Here is an 18,354-nt window from a genome sequence, read left to right on the forward strand (position 1 = left end):
ATGCTTAATTGCTAACATTTATATAATAGACTCAAACTGTCTCCACCTCATTTCACAGGGAACCCAATGTGCTCTTCATGCATCCAGGCAGCAGGCTCACAATGCACAGAATCACATGCAGGCAAAGCAGCCACATATATAAATGTGTAAGAAAAAAAAATCTTTGTAAAGAAAGAGGAAAAATCTTCTCTCTAATGAATAAAGGAGGAAAATGTAGGAGAAAAGATGAAAAAGTTCCTGACTCTGATTATAAGATTATAAATGCATCTACAGGAACTCTGTTTCCAGTACATCAGGTTAAGATGATTTTTTTTTTTTATTTTTGGGTTTTTTTTCTGACTGGAGGAAGAAAATTGAATTTAAGATGGAGTGAGGTTTAAGCCAAAACGATTTAGGAAGATTCTCAGAGGTCTCAATTCTGTAAAGTGTACTATTGACTAATTTCCTAAAAGCACTAGTCTTTGGCTGTTTGCAAGCTACATTTACTGATAACTTTATACAGATTTTCCTGTTCATGAAGATAATTTTTTTTATTTTACCAGACACAGAGCATACAGAAAGTGAAGACTGACAGTTTGTATTCCAGTTTGTGGGGAACACTTGTACCTCAGAACTCAGTTTGATATTAGACATAAAATGTATTTAGACCAAAAGAAAGCATAATTAACATTTTTCTACTGATACCTTTCTTTGGACTGTCCTTAATAAGTTATATCTGAAATTAAGTAAATACATTGCCTAGTAACAAAGAAACATTTAATTAAAAATGGTAAATTACATCAATATTTTGTGCATCAAAATAAACATAATTATAATGAATACCCTAAAAACATGGGTATATGTCTTTTAGAAGACATCTGTGGTAGGCTCCAGTCCTGTTTTCTACCACCTCCTGTGTCTATTCAGTTTTCCTTTCTGAATAAGGATTAAGCATCTTCCCTAGGGTCCTCCTTGTTATTTAGCTTCTTTTATTATTATTATTATTATTATTATTATTATTATTATTATTTACATTTTATTAACTCTGTATCCCAGCTATGTCCCACTCCTTCATTCCCTACCAATTCCACCCTCTCTCCCTCATCTCCTCCCTGCCCCTTTCCAAGTCCACTGCTTGTGGAGGACCTCCTCCCCTTTCATCTGACCTTGTTTTATCAGGTATCTTCAGGACTGGCTGCAAAGTCCTCCTCTGTGGCCTAGCAGGACTGCTCCTCCCTTGGGGGGTGGGGAGGTCAAAGAGCCTGCCTTTAATTTCCTGTCACAAATAGTCCCTGTTCCCCTTACTATGGGAAACCAATTGGTTACTGAGCTACCCCAGGCAACATCCAAGCAGAGGTTCAGGGTTATATCCGTGCATGGTCCTTGGTGGAGTGTCAGTCTCAGAAAAGACCCCTGTGCCCAGATATATTTGGTCCTTGTGGAGCTCCTATCCTTTCCATGTCATACTAACTCGCTCTTCTTTCATATGATTCCCTGCACTCTGCCCAAGGTTTGGTTATGAGTCTTAGTATCTGCTTGATACATTGCTAGGTAGAGTCTTTCAGAGGACCTCTGTGGTAGGCTCCTGCCCTGATACTTGTTTTTTCCTATATCCAATGCACATCCCATTTGTCTTTCTAAGTGAGGGTTGATCATCTTACCCTGAGTCCTCTTTTTTGTTTATCTTCTTTAGGTGTATAGATTTATTATGTTTATCATATCTTATAGGTCTATATAAGTGAGTATATACCATGTGTGTCTTTCTCCTTCTGGGATACTTCACTCAGAATGATCTTTTCTAGATCTCACCATTTGCCTGCAAATTTTATGATTTCCTCATTTTTTTATTGCTGAGTACTATTCGATTGTGTAAAACTACCACAATTTCTGTATCCATTCCTCCATTGATGGACATCCAGGTTGTTTCCAGATTCTGGCTATTACAAATAAAGCTTCTTCAAACATGGTTGAGCAAATGTCCTTGTTCTGTACTTGAGCAAATTTTGGGTATGTGCCTAGGAGTGGTATAGCTGGGTCTTGAGGAAGCACTATTCCTAATTGTCTGAGAAAGTGCAAGATTGACTTCCAAAGTAATTGTACAAATTTACATTCCCACCAGCAATGAAGGAGGGTTCCCCTTTCTCCACAACCTCCCCAGCATGTGTTGTCACTTGAATTTTTCATCTTGGCAATTCTGATGGGTATAAGGTGAAATCTCAGGGTCGTTTTGATTTGCATCTCTCTGATGGCTAAGGATGTTGAGCATCTCTTTTAGTGTTTCTCTGCCATTCGATATTCCTCTACAGAGAATTCTGTGTTTAGCTCAGAAACCCTACTTTTTAAATGGAATACTTGATTTATTGCTTTTTAACTTCCTGATTTCTTTACATATCCTGAATATCAGCCCTCTGTCAGATATAGGGTTGGTGATGATCCTTTCCCAGTCTGTAGACTGTCATTTTGTTCTGACGACAATGTCTTTTGCTTTACCGAAGCTTCTCAGTTTCATGAGATCTCATTTATTGATTGTTGCTCTTAGAGCCTGTGCTGTTGGTGTTCTGTTCAGGAAGTAGTCTCCTGTGCCAATGAGTTCTAGACTCTTCCCCAATTTTCTCAATGTAAAGAAAGAGATGTCCATAAATATACAAGAGGCATATAGACTAGACGGGAAAAGAAACACATCACATCACATCATAGTCAAAACACTAAATCTACAGAACAAAGGAAAGTTATTAAAAACAGCAAGGGAAAAGGCTAAGTAACATATGAAGGTAGACCTATCAGAATCACACCAGACTTCTCATCAGAAACTATGAAAGCCAGAAGGGCCTGGGCAGGTGTCAGGCAGACTCTAAGAGACCACAGATATTATTTAGCTTCTTTAGGAGTTTAGATTTTAATATATTTATCATGTATAATATGGCAAATATCCACTTATAAGTGAGTATATACCATGCATGTCTCTCTGCTTCTGGGATACCTCATTCAAGATGATATTTTCTAGTTCCATTCATTTATCTGCAAATTTCAAGATTTCCTTGTTTTGAAAGCTGAGTAGTATTCCATTGTGTAAATGCACCACAATTTCCATTCTTAAGTGGAGGGATGTCTAGGTTGTTTACAGATTCTGTCTATTATGAACAAAGCTGCTATGAACATAGTTGAGCAACGTTCTTGCTGTATGGTTGAGCATCTTTCAGATATATGCCCAGGAGTGGTAGAGCCGGGTCTTGAGGTAGTGCTTTTCCCAGTTTTCTGAGAAAGCTCATGGTTGATTCTCAAAGGGGTTGTACAAGACTCCAACAAGCAGAGAATCAAAGCAGATGAAGAGACTCACAGCCAAACTTTGGACAGAGCACAGGGTGTCTTATGGAGGAAGTGGGATATCAAAGGACACAGAGGCACACAAGACCAACAAAGCAAAAAAAAATGCAGTTCCAAGGGGAGACTTCAGAAACGGATGCATCATCCAAAGACCATACATAGAGAAGACTTAGACCCTCTGTTCAGGTGTAGCCTATAGACAGACAGCTCAGTCTCCATGGTGACTCCCTAGTAAGAGAACAGACAGTCTCTGAGTTGAACTCAGTTGCCTGCTCCTTGATCACTTCTCCCTGATGGCAAGACCCAATCAGCACACAGATGGAAAAGATCCAGGCAGTCTTGATGGGACCTGATAGATTAGGGTAAAACATTACAGGAAGAGGACTTCCCCTATCAATGAGTAGGGAAGAGTACTAGGAGAGGAAGAGGGAGGGAGTGTGGGACGGGGAGGAAATAAAGGAGAGTGCTACAACCCCATAAAAAGATAAAAGTGAATAAATTGTAAATAATAATAACAATAACACTTGTTACTTACAGAATTTTGTGATTTTTTTTCATAGACTAAATGCAAATATAAATTGAAAGACAAAAATATAGAACATGGGTATTTAGGTAAAAGTATATACCTATGACTCAAAAAGACATGAAGTGATATTGAACTTGTAAAATAAGGACTAGGTTATATACAATATATTCATAATCATAAATTATTACTAACTTGCTATAGTTTTCCCAATTAGGATTAAATTGAGTGCCTAAAAGTTCATAAACAATTGAATCTGTCATTAATCATCAGACTGTATTAATTAGTATAGTTCAATATCATGCTCAAGTTATTTGAAAGCGATATACAGAAAATTGATTATATATTGCAATCTTTAAATATGTCATACTATTTTAAATCCCCTCTCTCTGTTTCATTACCAGTTGCCTGGATAATGTTCGACTGAATAATTTCAGTTCCCCAGAATCAAAACACACCAAAGCTTTAGAATTTCTGTAGCTGAGTATGGTGTTTTCTGTGTGTAACAGGTTCTGTGGAGATTTGATGGTAAGAAACCAGACACCTTAGAATCCAACACTCGACTGTACAAATGGATACCCCAGAATGACCTTCTTGGTAATGCAGGGGTCAGGAAAGAAAGGAAACAGGAAACAGTATTTCTTGAAGACACTAACAAATGAAACAATTTTTATATTCATTTTCAGAAACACAAAATGGAAAATAACTACCTGTCACTGTTGTCATTCTGCTATTGAAAACTATCTTCTCCATGTCTAGAATCTAAGTATCTTCAGTTCAGCTATACTAATGCCCCAAGAATTTTCAGAGACTGCGTAGATTTCCTCTTTGTCTCTTGTTCCTTAGATTTTCATTCTTTTATTCTACTACAGACTTCAATGCCACTGAAAACCGCAGCCCCTCCTGTTTCATTGCTGATTTTGTATTTCCTTTTTTTTTTCATTGAGTTTTGTATTTATTCATTTTACATTCTGGTTTTAAGCCCCTCCCTCTTCTCCCAGTTCCACCCACCCTCCCGAATCTTCCCTTCCCTATTTCTCAGTAAAGGGGACCCTCCTTCCCACCCACTCCAATTAATCAAGTCACATGAGGACTGAATTTGTCTTCTTGCCTTGTGGCCTAATAAGGCACTCCCATCAGGGAGAAGTGATCAACAAGCAGGTAACAGAGGTCATGTCAGAGATAGCCCCCACTCCCCTTGCTAGTGGGCCCACATGTAGCCTGAGCTGTCCATTAATCACATATATGTAAAGGACAAAGGTTCAGTCCACACTTAGTCCTTGATTTGTGCTTCAAACTCCATAGGCCCCTCTGAGCCCTGGTTAGTTGGCTCTATTGGTCTTCTTGTGGAGCTCTTGTCACCTCTAGATCTTTTTATCCTTCCCCTCTCCCCCCACTATTACACTAGCTCCCAACATTTGGCTGCGTTTCTCAGTATCTGTCTCTAACCATTGCTGGATGGGAGCTCTCAGAGGACAGCTCTGATAGGTCCTGTCAGCAAGCATAGCAGAGTATCGTTGGCAGTGTTAGGGGTTGGATTTTTCCATGGGGTGGGTCTTAGGGTTGGCCAGGCATTGGTTGGACATTCCCTCAACTCTGCTCTCTCTGTTCTATCTTTGTCCCTGCATGTCTTATATGCAGTGTAAGTTTTTGGATATAAGTTTTCATGGGTAGATTGGTGTTCTTCTCCCTCCAGTGGGAGTCTTGTCTAGTTAGAGGGTTTCTTTTTCAGCCCCCATAGTCCCTGTTACTAGGAGTCTCAACTAGAGTCCCCCTCATATCATCCCAGAGTCCTATTCTGACTTAGGTCTCAAGTTTGTCACAGAGATGCCCCTACCCACCATTTATCTTTTTTCTCTGCTGGCCTTCCCTCCCCCAGTCCCATTTTCTTACTAAGTCTGATCTTCACCATTATTTTTTTTTCTCTCTCTAGCTTGTTTCCACTTTTCAACCACTACTGTTGTAAAAAGTTATTAATATTTACTATGGGCTTATCTTCTAGTAATGCTGCTGTTAATCTTAAACAGCTGTATAACCAAATCACCACACAGAGACTGGGTTTTTAGTTAACCTAGAACACAATGCTGGGCAATAGTTACTCCCTCCTAAACCTCCAAGCCCTCAGTTTCCTAACATTTAGATTTCCCACATTATACTTGCTTTTTGTGAAATCTTAGGTCTGGTTCATGCTCCACGTCCTCCAAACTCTCTCCTCCAGCTCTGCTCTCCTCGGGCTCTCTTCTCCTCAGGCTCTCCTCTCCTCGAGCTCCTCCTCCTTCTCCCCCCTTCCTGTTCTCTAGCTCCTCCCCTCTTTCCTGTCCTCTGGCTCCTCCCATTGCACAACATTGTATCTACTTGCTTTATTTGTGTCCTGTTTACACAAGAGTTGAGACAGGATACTTATAGTGAGTATCACAATGCAATATCCAGATTGAAACCAGAGAGTTGGGGGTGGGGAAATCAGCATTTGAATTAACAAGGGTAAGACATACATTTTAAAAGAACATTATACCAACACACTACCTTTTACTTTTCTGTGCAAACAAATGCTCTATCATTACTACAAAGCGCTAATGTATTTCAAGATGAATTGTAGCTACATTGCCTTAGATTCCAATAACCACCATCTTACTGACTGTATAGTACATATTCAAGATGCAGTAGCATAAATATTTCTATATAAATACTCTATTTGCCATAAGAATATTTTTTCAAATGTGATTCTTTTCATTTTATTTTAATTTTTATAAAGTACAATTTATTCACATTGTATCCCCCTGTAAAGCCCTCCCTCCTCCCCTCCTAGTCCCACCGTCCATCTCCCTTCTCTACAGATGCCCGTCCTTAAGTCCACTGATAGGGGAGGTCTTCCTCTCCTTCCTTCTGATTCTCGTTTATCAGGTCTCATCAGGAGTCGCTGCATTGTTTTCCTCTGTGGCCTGGTAAAGCTACTCCCCCTTCAGGGAGAGGTAATCAAAGATCAGGCCAATCAGTTCAGGTCAGAGACAATCACTCTCCCCATTACTATGGAACCCACTTGGGCACTGAACTGTCATGGGCTATATCTGTGCAGGGGTTCTAGGTTATCTCCATGAACGGTCCTTGGTTGGAGTATCAGTCTCAGGAAAGATCCCTGAGCCATTTTTTTTTTTTTTTTGGTTTTGTTGGTCTACTTGTGGAGCTCCTTTCCTCTCCAGAACTTCCTATTTCCCACTTCTTTCATAAGATTCCCTGCACTCTGCCTAAAGGTTGGCCATGAATCTCAGCATCTACTTTGATAACCTACAGGGTAGAGGATTTCAGAGGCCCTTTGTGGCAGACTCTTGTCCTATTCCCTGTTTTCTCCTTCTTCTGATGTGTATCCTCTTTGCCTTTCTGAATGGGGATTGAGCATCTTAGCCAGAATCCTTTTTCTTGATTAGTTTCTTTAGGTGTACATATTTTAGTAGGGTTATCCTATATTATATGTCTAATATCTACTTATGAGTGATTATATACCCTGTCTGTCTTTCTGCTTTTGGGTTACTTCACTCAGGATGATCTTTTTCAGTTTCCACAATTTACCTGCAAATTTCATATTCCTTGTTTTTTTATTGCTCAGTAATATTCTGTTGTGTAAATGTATCATAATTTCTGTATCCATTCCTCAGTTGAGGACATCTGGGTTGTTTCCAGATTCTGGCTATTACTAATAAAGCTGCTACAAACATGGCTGAGTACATGTCCTTATTATGTACTTGAGCATGTTTTAGGATATATGCCTAGGAGTAGTATACCTGGATCTTGAGGAAGCACTATTCCTAATTGTCTGAGAAAGTGCAAGATTGATTTCCAGAGTGGTTGTACAAGATTACATTTCCACCAGCAGTGGGGAAGAATTCCTCTTTCTCCACAACGTCTCCAGCATGTGTTGTCACTTGAGTTTTTGATCTAAGACATTCTGATGGGTGTAAGGTGAAATCTCAGGGTCGTTTTGATTTGCATTTCCCTGATAACTAAGGACATTGAGCATTTCTTTCAGTGTTTTGTGGCCATTTGATATTCCTCTATTGAGAATTCTCTGTTTAGCTCTGTACCCCATTTTTTAATTGAGTTACTTGATTTGATGCTGTTTAATTTTATTTTATTCTTGTATTCTTTATATATACTGGATATTAGCCCTCTATCAGATAAAGGTTTGGTGAAGATCCTTTCCCAGTCTGTCGGCAGTCATTTTGTTCTGACAACAGTGTCCCTTGCTTTACCCTAAGCTTTTCAGTTTCATGAGGTCACATTTATTGATTGTTGCTCTTAGAGCCTATGCTATTGGTGTTCTGTTCAGGAAGTTGTTTCCTGTGCCAATTATTTCTAGGCTTTTCCTCACTTTTTCTTCAAAGAGGTGTAGTGTGTCTGGTTTTATGTTGAGGTCTTTGATCTACTTGAACTTTAGTTTTGGGCAGGGTGATAAGTATGAATCTATTTACATTTTTCTACATGTAGACATCCAGTTAGACCAGCACAGTTTGTTGAAGATGCTATCTTTTTTCCATTGAATGGTTTTGGCTTCTTTGTCAAAAATCAGGTGTCCATAAATGTGTTGGTTTATTTCAGGGTCTTCTGTTCGATTCCATTGATCCACCAGTCAGTACCATGTTGTTTTTAGTATTGTTACTCTAGAGTACAGCTTGAGATCAGGAATGGAGATACCTCCAGAAGATCTTTTACTGTAGAGAATTGTTTTACCAATTCTGGGTTTCTTGTTATTCCATATGAAGGTGAGAATTTTTCTTTCAAGGTCTGTAAAGAATTGTGTTGGTAATTTGATGGGAATTGCATTGAATCTGTAGATTGTTTTTGGTAAGATGGCCATTTTTACTATATTAATCCTGCTAAGCCATGAGCATCGGAGATCTTTCCATCTTCTGATATCTTCTTCTTATTCTTTCTTCAGAGACTGGAAATTTTTTTCATACAAGTCTGAATTGCTTGGTTAGGTTCACACCAAGGCACTTTATGTCTTCTGTGGCTATTGTGAAGGGTGTTGTTTCCCTAATTTCATTTTCAGCCTTTTTGTCTTTTCTATACAGGAAGGCAACTGAATTTTTGAGTTAATTTTGCCACCAGCCACTTTGCTGAAGGTGTTAATCAGCTGTAGGAGTTTTCTGGTAGAATTTTTGGGATCAGTCATGTATACTATCATATCATCTGCAAATAGTGGTACTTTGACTTCTTCCTTTCCAATTTGTATCTCCTTGATCTCTTTTCATTGTCTTATTGCTCTAGCAAGGACATCAAGAACTATGTTGAAGAGATATGGAGAGAGTGGGCAGCTTTGCCTTGTCACTGATTTCAGCGGGATTGCTTTATGTTTCTCTCCATTTAGTTTGATGTTAGCTATAGGCTTGCTGTATATTGCTTTTACTACGTTAAGGTATGTGTCTTGTATCCCTGATCTCTCCAAGACTTTAAACATGAATGGATGTTGAACTTTATCAAATGCTTTTTTCAGCATCTAAAGAGATGATCATGTGGTTTTTCTCCTTCAGTTTGTTTATATGGTGGATTACATTGATGGATTCCCGTTTATTGAACCGCCCCTGCATGACTGGGATGAAGTCTACTTGGTCATAGTGGATGATATCATTGATGTGTTCTTGTATTCGGTTTGAAAGTATTTTATTGAGTATTTTTCATCGAGGTTCTTGAGGAAAATTGGCCTTAAATTCTCTTTCTTTGTTGGGTCTTTGTGAGGTTTAGGTACCAATGTGACTGTGGCTTCATAGAATGAGTTTGATAGTGTTCCTTCTGTTTCTATTTAGTGGAATAGTTTGAAGAGTATTGGTGTTAGCTCTTCTTTGAAGGTCTGGTAGAATTCTGCATGAAAATCATCTGGCTCTAGGCCTTTTTTGCATGGGAAACTTTTGATAACCACTTCTATTTCCTTAGGGAATATAGGACTATTTAATTGATTTAACTGGTCTTGATTTATCTTTGGTAAGTGGAATCAATCAAGAAAATTGTCCATTTCATTTAGATTTTCAAATTTTGTTGCAGATAGGCTTTTGAAATAAAACCTAATGATTGTTTATATTTCAGTGTCTGTCGTTATGTCCCCCATTTCATTTCTGATTTTGTTGATTTGGATAGTATCTCTCTGTCCTTTGGTTAGTTTGGCCAAGGGTTTGTCTACCTTGTTGATTTTCTCAAAGAACCAGCTATTGGTTTCATTGATTTTTTTGAATTGTTTTATTTGTTTCTAATTTATTGATTTCAGCCCTGACTTTGATTATTTCCAGCAGTCTACTCCTCTTTGGTGTGTCTGCTTCTTCTTCTTCTTCTTTTTTTTTCCTAGGGCTTTTAGGTGAGCCATTAAGTTTCTTGAATCTGATGTTACAAATTTCTTCCTGAAGGCATTTAGAGCTATGAACTTTCCTCTAAGCATGTCTTTCATTGTATCCCATAAGTTTGGGTGTGTTGTGCTTTCATTTTCATTGAATTCTAGGAAGAGTTTAATTTCTTTATTTCTTCTCTGACCCAGCTGTCATTTAGTAGCATGTTCTTCAGTTTCCATGTGTGTGTAGGCTTTTTCCTATTTCTGTTGTTGAGGTCCAGCTTTAGTCCATGGTGATCAGATAGGATACAAGGAATTATTTTAATCTTCTTCTATATGTTAAGGCTTGTTTTGTGACCAACTATATGGTCTATTTTGGAGAATGTTCCATGAGGTGCTGGGAAGAAGTGTTTGGGTGAAAGGTTTTGTAGATGTCTGTGAGGTCCATTTTATTAATGACCTCTGTCAGAGTTATTTTTTCTTTCTTTAATTTCTGTTTTGTTGACCTGTCCTTTGTTGAGAGTAGAGTGTTGAAGTCTCCCACTATTAATGTGTTAGGATCTATGTGTAGTTTAAGTTTTATTAATGTTTCTTTTACAAATGTGGGTTCCCTTGTATTTGAGGCATAGATGTTCAGGATTGTGAAATTCTTCCTGGTGGAATTTTCCCTTGATGAGTATGAAGTGTCCTTCTCCTTATCTTTTGATTAATTTTGGTTGAAAGTCTATTTTATTAGGTATTAGAATGGCTACTCCTGCTTGCTTCTTGGGTCCATTTGCTTTGAAAACCGTCTTCCAACCCTTTACTCTCAGGTAATGTCTATCTTTGTGACTTAGGTGTGTCTCTTGTATGCAACAGATTATTGGGTCTTGTTTATGTATCCATTCTGTTAGTCTGTGTCTTTTTATTGGAGAATTGAGTCCATTGATGTTGACAGGGATTAATGACCAGTGTCTCTTAGATCCTTTGATTTTGATGTCAGCTACGGTAGTGTGTTTGTGTGCTTGGCTACTTTTAGTTTTGCTGTAGTGAGGTTTTTTATTTCCTGTGTTTTCCTGAAAGTAGTTAGTGTTCTTGGGTTGTATATTTCCTTCTATTTTTTCTTCTGTAATGCTGGATTTGTGGGGAGGTTCTATTTAAATTTGTTTTTGTGTTTGAATATCTTGTTTTCTCCATCTATAAGGACTGAGAGTTTTTCTGGGTATAGTAGCTTAGACTGACATCTGTGTTCTCTTAGGGTCTGCATGATATCTGTCCAGGCCCTTCTGGCTCTCATAATCTCTATTTCAAAATCAGGTGTGATTCTGAATGTGTTTGCCATTATATGTTATGTGGCCTTTTTCTCTTGCAAATTTTAGAATTTTTTTATTTGTTTTATATATTTACTGTTTTGATTATTATGTGGAGGAAGGATTTTCTTTTCTGGTCTAATTTATTGGGTGTTCTGTAAGCCTCTTGTATTCTTATAGGCCTCTCCTTTAAGTTGGGGAATTTTTCTTCTATTATTTTGTTGAAAATATTTTCTGGGCCTTGGAGGAGGGAATTTTCTTTTTTCTCTATTCCTATTATTCTTAGGTTTTGTCTTTTCATGTTGTCTTGGATTTCTTGGATGATTTATGTCAGGATTTTTTTTTTTTAGATTTATTATTTTCTTTGACGGATACATCGATTTCTTCCATTGTATCTTCCACACCTGAGATTCTTTCTTCCATCTCTTGTAGTCTGTTGGTTATGCTTACCTCTGTAGTTCTTGTTTTCTTTCCTAAGTTCTCCCTTGCCATGATTTCCTCTGCTTGTGTTTTCTTTAATTTTTCCAATTCTATCTTTAAATCTTGAACTATTTTGTTGATTTCCTTTACCTGTCTGACTGTATTTTCCTGTATTTCCTTCAATCCCTTCATCTGTTTGTTTGAACATTCCTCTGTTTCTTTTATTTTTTTCAGTGATTTAATCATTTCCTCTCTGAAAGCCACAAACTGACTGCATCTTCCTGTATTTCTTTATGGATGGCCATAATCTGTTTTATTATATCTTCCCCTAATTCTTTGTGCATTTTATTTGCTTCCTCCATTAACCTCTTCATAAGCATAGATGTAAGGTCATCTTCTTGAATTTTGCTTATGTTAGGGTGTCCAGGGCTACTTTCCCCTGAATAACTGGGTTCTGGGGATGCCATATAGCATTGGTTGTGCCTTTTCACCGGCCTCTACCCATCTGTCTGTCTCAGGTGTTTTCTGTTAATTTCTGGTGCCTGCTGGGTCCTGGAGTGGGGAGAATTGACTTGGCAGGGTTCTGAAGGAGATCTCCTCAGCTTTTTGGGTATGGTCAACTGAATGGTGGTGCTTCTCAGGAATTGTCACAGTTCACTTCAGGTGTATGGACCTGTGTGGTAACTGTGGTGTTCAGGAAGGCTCTCCTCTCATCAAGAGAAGTCCTGGAGATGGCTGCCTTGCTGCTGGGTTTGTTTCTTGCTCTGAATTTAGTGAGCTGTAGCTGTTGCTCTTAAGGTGTAATTGTTGGGTGCAGCCCTCTTGAAGAACCAGGGAGTTCCGCAGTTTTGTCAGTTCAACTAGGGATAACTCGTCACACCTTGGAGCAGTATCTGAGGGGTGCTCTAATGGCTCTCAGGCTTTTGTAGGTCTGGGGATGCAGCTTTGTGCCCCAGTGACCTAGCAGTAATCAATGACAGGTGAGCAGGATTCTCATGCCTGCAGTAGAAGGATAGAGCCAAGAGCCTGTGTGAGTTCAGAAAGTCTTCTGGAGCTGGGTGTCCTGAGTGTTGGACCTGCTGACTGCAGGGTTTCCTCCAAACAGGGACACCTAGAGTGTGCTTTGGGGACAGACGTTCTGTCTGGGTTGGCCACGTAGGCACAGGCACGCATGACTCCACTTTGCTAGAGATTGGGCGCCTGGAGTCTGCCGAGCTGGGTAAATTTTCCCGAGAAATTTTCAGGGTGGGGGTGTCAGCTAAGTGCTCTGAGATCCTGCTGTTCCCCTCCCCGTGCGTTTGCACCCGACAGAGAAACTCAGTCTCTGGTGCCCTGGAGCCTGTCAGGCCAGTGAATCAGGCATGCAGGTAGGACTCTGTGCTGGTGCCTGTGTGCTTGGCTCTGGGCTGGCAGCTGGGCACCTGCGGACCCAAGGTCTTTTCCAGGAATTGTCTGGGTGAGCAAACGTCAGTCCAGATCATTTCCTGCACCTTGGGGTTATCTGTCGACTGGAAATCCCAGGCTCTGATGTTGTGGGGTGCACAGTTCAGTCTAGGACAGTGATCAGAGCAGGCTGGCTTGTGGCTCTGGGCTGGCAACCAAGCGCTGGATGGAACAAGGACCTCTTCCATGGTTTAGATGGGTGAGTTGAAGCTGATTGAATCCCACTATGGGGTATCCTCTCAAGTGGGAAACACAATTGCTTGTGTTTTAGGACCGAGAGTTCTGTCTGCTGGTAACTGTGTCAATCCTGCTGTGCTGATGGTCAGAAAGAGTGTCCTCCCGGCAGCTGCCATCTTGTATCCTCCTCCCCATATGAATTTTTAATGTGACATTGTGGTGAATTCTTTGAGAATTTCTGTTGTTGATTACTAATATTTATTATAAATTTTTCTTTTAGTTAAACAGATGTTATTCCTAAACCAGCTGTATACCCAAACCACCACACAGAAAGTAGGGTGTATTTAATTAACCTAAAGCACAATCCTGGGCAATAGTTACTCCATCCTAAACCTCCTAGCCCACATACTTTTTCCCATTCGGATATCCCACATTATTCTTCCTTTTAGTCATATCTTAGGTCAGGTTTATCTCTCCTCCTAATTCCAAGTCTTCTCCTGCCAATCTCTTCTCTCAGATCTCTCTTCTCCCATTCCCTTCTTTCTCCTCCTCTCCACACCACAATGTCCCACTTTATTCTCTCTATTGCTCAGCATTGGCTGGTTGTTTTATTGAGACAGCTAATGCTTAAAATAAACAACCCAATGAAATGTCCAATTGAAACCAGATAGTGGGATAGAGAAATGGGCACTTAAACAAGGGTAAATTGTAGACATTCCACACGAATATTATACCAACAAATTTCATACGATATATTTTAGTCAAATTAAACCCAAAGCTCCAACTTTCTTCTTTACTACTCTCAGATCTACCTTCTCCCTTCCCAAATACTCTTTTTTTTCCTACCTGATTATTTTATTACATCTGTACATATATATGAATACCCAAATACAACCTGCTGAGTCCATTTAGTATTGCCCTTATTTATGTGATTTTGGACTTGCCACTCTTATTGGATAATAAATTTGGAGTTGTCCCTGAGGAAAACTGATTCTTCCTCCACCAGCACTCATTAAGTACCTGTACCTCTTCATCTGGGGAGAGGGCACTGTGAAATTTTCTGCCTCTACATTGGCACATCAACTGGTATATTTATTACAATGATCTTGTTTAGGCCACTATGAAGTTGAGATTCAGTGACTGTAGTCTCCCTGTACTATATGAAGACACAATCTCAGAGCAGATTTCCTTGTCCCATGACTCTTCTATATTTCTACCTTCTCTTCTGAAATGTTCCCTGAGCCTTACATGTGTTGTAGATGTATAATTTGGAGCTTTGTACCTAAAGGTCAGTTGTCCTCTGCATTTTTACAACTCTGGCTTTCTCTAATGATCTCTGCTGGAAAAAACAAACAAACAAACAAAAAAAACAACAACAACAAAAAAAAAACAAAAAAAACCCAGAAAATTCTTCAATCAGGAATGAGAGCTATATTGATATGTGTGTATAAGGACACGGATTTCAATTGCACTTGGAAATTACACTGGCTTGAAAAAGTGTTAGTTGAAGGTTCTTTTCTATTTTTCAGAGACGCAGAGGAAATTAATGCCTGGTCCTAGAACAATAGCATGTGGATTCTTTTCACTGATCTCTTTTACTGACAATCTTTCTTTAGTTTATTATATGACAATTTTTTTTTCGTTCTTCAAGTCTTGAGACACATGCTACATTTTTCAAATACCATTCTTTTAGCTTTCCTGTGCATTTAAGTGTTCCTTGCTTAAAACAAACAAACAAACAAACAAACAGAAAACTACAAAGAAGTTTCATTGTAAATCTGTGGCATTAATAATATGTTTTCTATGAGAACAGTCCCCTTCTGAGGCATTATATTTCACATATTTTTAATATTATAATCAATAATTACAGAAAATTCTTCTCTTCCTAGGTCATCCAAAAACCAAAGCTTTTATAGCTCATGGTGGAACCAATGGCATCTATGAGGCAATCTATCATGGCATTCCAATTGTTGGGATTCCCTTGTGTGCAGATCAACCTGATAATATTAACCACATGGTAGCCAAGGGAGCAGCTGTTAGAGTGGATGTTCATATACTGTCAACTACAAACCTTCTCACTGCCTTGAAGACTGTCCAAAATGAACCTTTGTGAGTCTATTTTTTTTTTGTTTGATTATGTTTAGTGTTTTGTTTAGTTTTTTTGAGATAGTGTCTCACTATACAACCACAAGACTGGCCTCAAACTCATAGACACCTGCTTTCTTCAGCCTCCTGAGTGCTGGAATTAAAAGTATGTGCCATCATGATTAGTATGTGTAACTATTTCTCCATTTATGTTGATCAGCCATGTGCTATTTCACACCAACCTATCTCATACGTGTCTTCCTTTCTTTCTCCAATACCTCTCTCTCCTGATCCTTCTGTCCTCAAAGCTTTTGAACTTTAGCCACATCTACCTTCCTTTGGCCTGCCCAGGTCTGTCGGCATTTTATTATTAACCATCAAAAATAATTTCTTAGTCAAAGTTTATACAACAAGGACAAGTATACTGAATGTGCTCTTCTGGGCAGCAACCAGGTCTTAGGGGCCAGTAATTACCATTAGAATACATAGCACCAAACCAACACCCAGCACTATCATTTTTTTAAACAAGATCTCATGTTGTAGCTCTGAGCTGGTGCCAAATTCAGAGGGATCCTTCTGCTTCTGCCTCTGAAGTGCTCAGATAAAAGGCATGTTCTACTGCAGCCTGACACTGCAAAGGAAGTTCTGGCTTGGGTAAAATGTGTTCTAAATTCAATTATATGATATGTCGTTATGGTTTTGAAAATCTTCTAAAATAGTTTATATCGTTAATCATTGTAAAAGAAATATGTCTGCTGAGGTCATAACCAACATCAAAGAATGCTAAGTCAATGGTGTCAACAAAAGTGCCTATGTCGGGGAGGGGCAAGATGGCGGCACCAGGAGGACTCTCATTCTGAGCAGCAGCACAGCAGGATCAGCACAGTGAACAGCAATCAGAACTCTCGGCCATAAAACACAGTCATTGTGTTTCCCAGGTGAGAGGATACCCCACGGTGGGGGATTCAATCAGCTTTTAACTCACCCGGCTAAACCGCGGAAGAGATCCCGGTTCCGCCAGACGCTTGGCTGCCGGCCACCAGCCCCAGCCCCAGCCCAGAGCCACAAGCCAGTGTCTCTGGTCATGGTCCCAGACTGAACCTTGGGCACCACACTATCAGAGACTGGAATTTTCAGTCGAGAGATAACCCCAGGGTACAGGAAACGATTGGGACCGGCCTTAGGTCACCCAGACATCCCCTGGAAAAGACTCGGGCGGGTTCCACGGGCACCCCAGGAGCCAGCCCGGAGCCAGAGCCGGGGACCCAGGTTCTGGCACAGAGCCCTGCCTGCCTGCGCGCCTGATTCGCCGCCTGAGATAGAAACGGCGGGTCTGATCTCAGAGCACTCAGCTCACCCCCAACCTGAAAAGGTCCCCGGAAAATTACCCAGCTTGGGGAGCCACTCGGGCTCCCAAAAGCCGCAAAGGCAGACACAGGCAGTTTCTGCGCACCAGACAGCTGGCAGAGACTGAGCCGCCATCACACAGCTGTGCTCCAGGCACAGGCAAATTTCTGTGGCCAGCCAGCTGGCGGACACTGAGCAGTGTGCACCAGGGCAAAAATAGACACTAGGAGTCCCTGTCTCCAGAGAATCCACTGGGAAGGAAGGAAACTGTACTGATCTAAATCACCCAATCCTTCCCTAGAAAAAGTCTAGCAGTCTAGTGGGGCCGAGGCGCCAGCACTCAGCTGTGCTCCAGACACAAGCACAAACAGTTGAGGCGCGCCTGATGTCCAACTGGGTCACAGCAGCTGATCATTAAATTTGCAACAAGAAACCCAGAAACAGGGCAGCTGCCCTCAGGACTTCCCTGGGTGAGAGGAGAACCCTCTCGACTAACAAAGACCACAGTTACCACTCAGGTCTATATCCCTGAGGTGAGCAACTCCTGAAAAAACACCAGCCATCCAGGGACTATACCCAAAAAGCTGAGAAGACATCCTTCAGGAAAAACCAGCTTTCTGCAAAGGGGATTCTCTCCACCACAGGATCCCCAGGAACCACCAGAAAATAACCCCAAACTCCTAAGATAACACAATGGGTAGAGGCCAGCGTAAAAGCTCAAGCAACAAAAGACAGAGCAATATGGCATCTCCAGAACCCAGTTACCCAGGGGCAAGTAGCCCTGGACACCCCACCATAACTGAAATCCAAGAAGATGACCTAACAAGTATGCTCATGAAGATTATAACAGAGGAAACAAATAAGATTCGTAAAGACATAGAGGAAGATAACCTCAAACAGAATATTGCCATCCGTAAAGAAATAGAGGAAGCTGCAGCCAAACAGTTTATGGCCTTTAGAAAGGAAATGCTTAAAACACTGAATGAAATGATAGAAACAGAGTTGAAGGAACTAAAAGAAAAACAGGAAAGTACAATCAGACAGGTGAAGGAAGTAAACAAAACAACTCAAGACCTGAAGATAGAATTGGAAAAATTAAAGAAAACACAAATGGAAGAAATAATGGAAAGGAAGAATCTAGGGAAGAAAACAGGAACTACAGAGGTAAGCATAACCAACAGACTAAAAGAGATGGAAGAAAGAATCTCAGGTGTAGAAGATACAATGGAAGAAATCGATGTATCTGTCAAAGAAAATGTTAAATCCGAAAAATTTCTGACACAGACCGTCCAAGAAATGCAAGACAATATGAAAAGACAAAACCTAAGAATAATAGGTATAGAGGAAAAAGAAGACTCCCTTCTCCAAGGCCCAGAAAATATTTTCAACAAAATCATTGAAGAAAATTTCCCCAAGCTAAAGGAGAGGCCAATTAGAATACATGAGGCCTACAGAAC

The 18,354-nt window shown here is 40.0% G+C and overlaps 1 protein-coding gene across 1 annotated transcript in view; it reads left to right on the plus strand.

The window, feature by feature from the left end:
- The window catches only part of LOC110542447 (UDP-glucuronosyltransferase 2B1-like), a 35,634-nt gene that overhangs the window by 8,485 nt on the left and 8,795 nt on the right, over positions 1-18,354 (plus strand). Inside the window, exons 4-5 of the mRNA XM_060378812.1 lie at positions 4,336-4,423; positions 15,355-15,574. Coding sequence (XP_060234795.1) covers positions 4,336-4,423; positions 15,355-15,574 — 308 coding nt within the window. The remainder of the gene's footprint in view (positions 1-4,335; positions 4,424-15,354; positions 15,575-18,354) is intronic.

This window comes from Meriones unguiculatus, chromosome 3, assembly GCF_030254825.1.
Source record: "Meriones unguiculatus strain TT.TT164.6M chromosome 3, Bangor_MerUng_6.1, whole genome shotgun sequence".
NCBI classification, from domain to species: Eukaryota; Metazoa; Chordata; class Mammalia; order Rodentia; family Muridae; genus Meriones; species Meriones unguiculatus.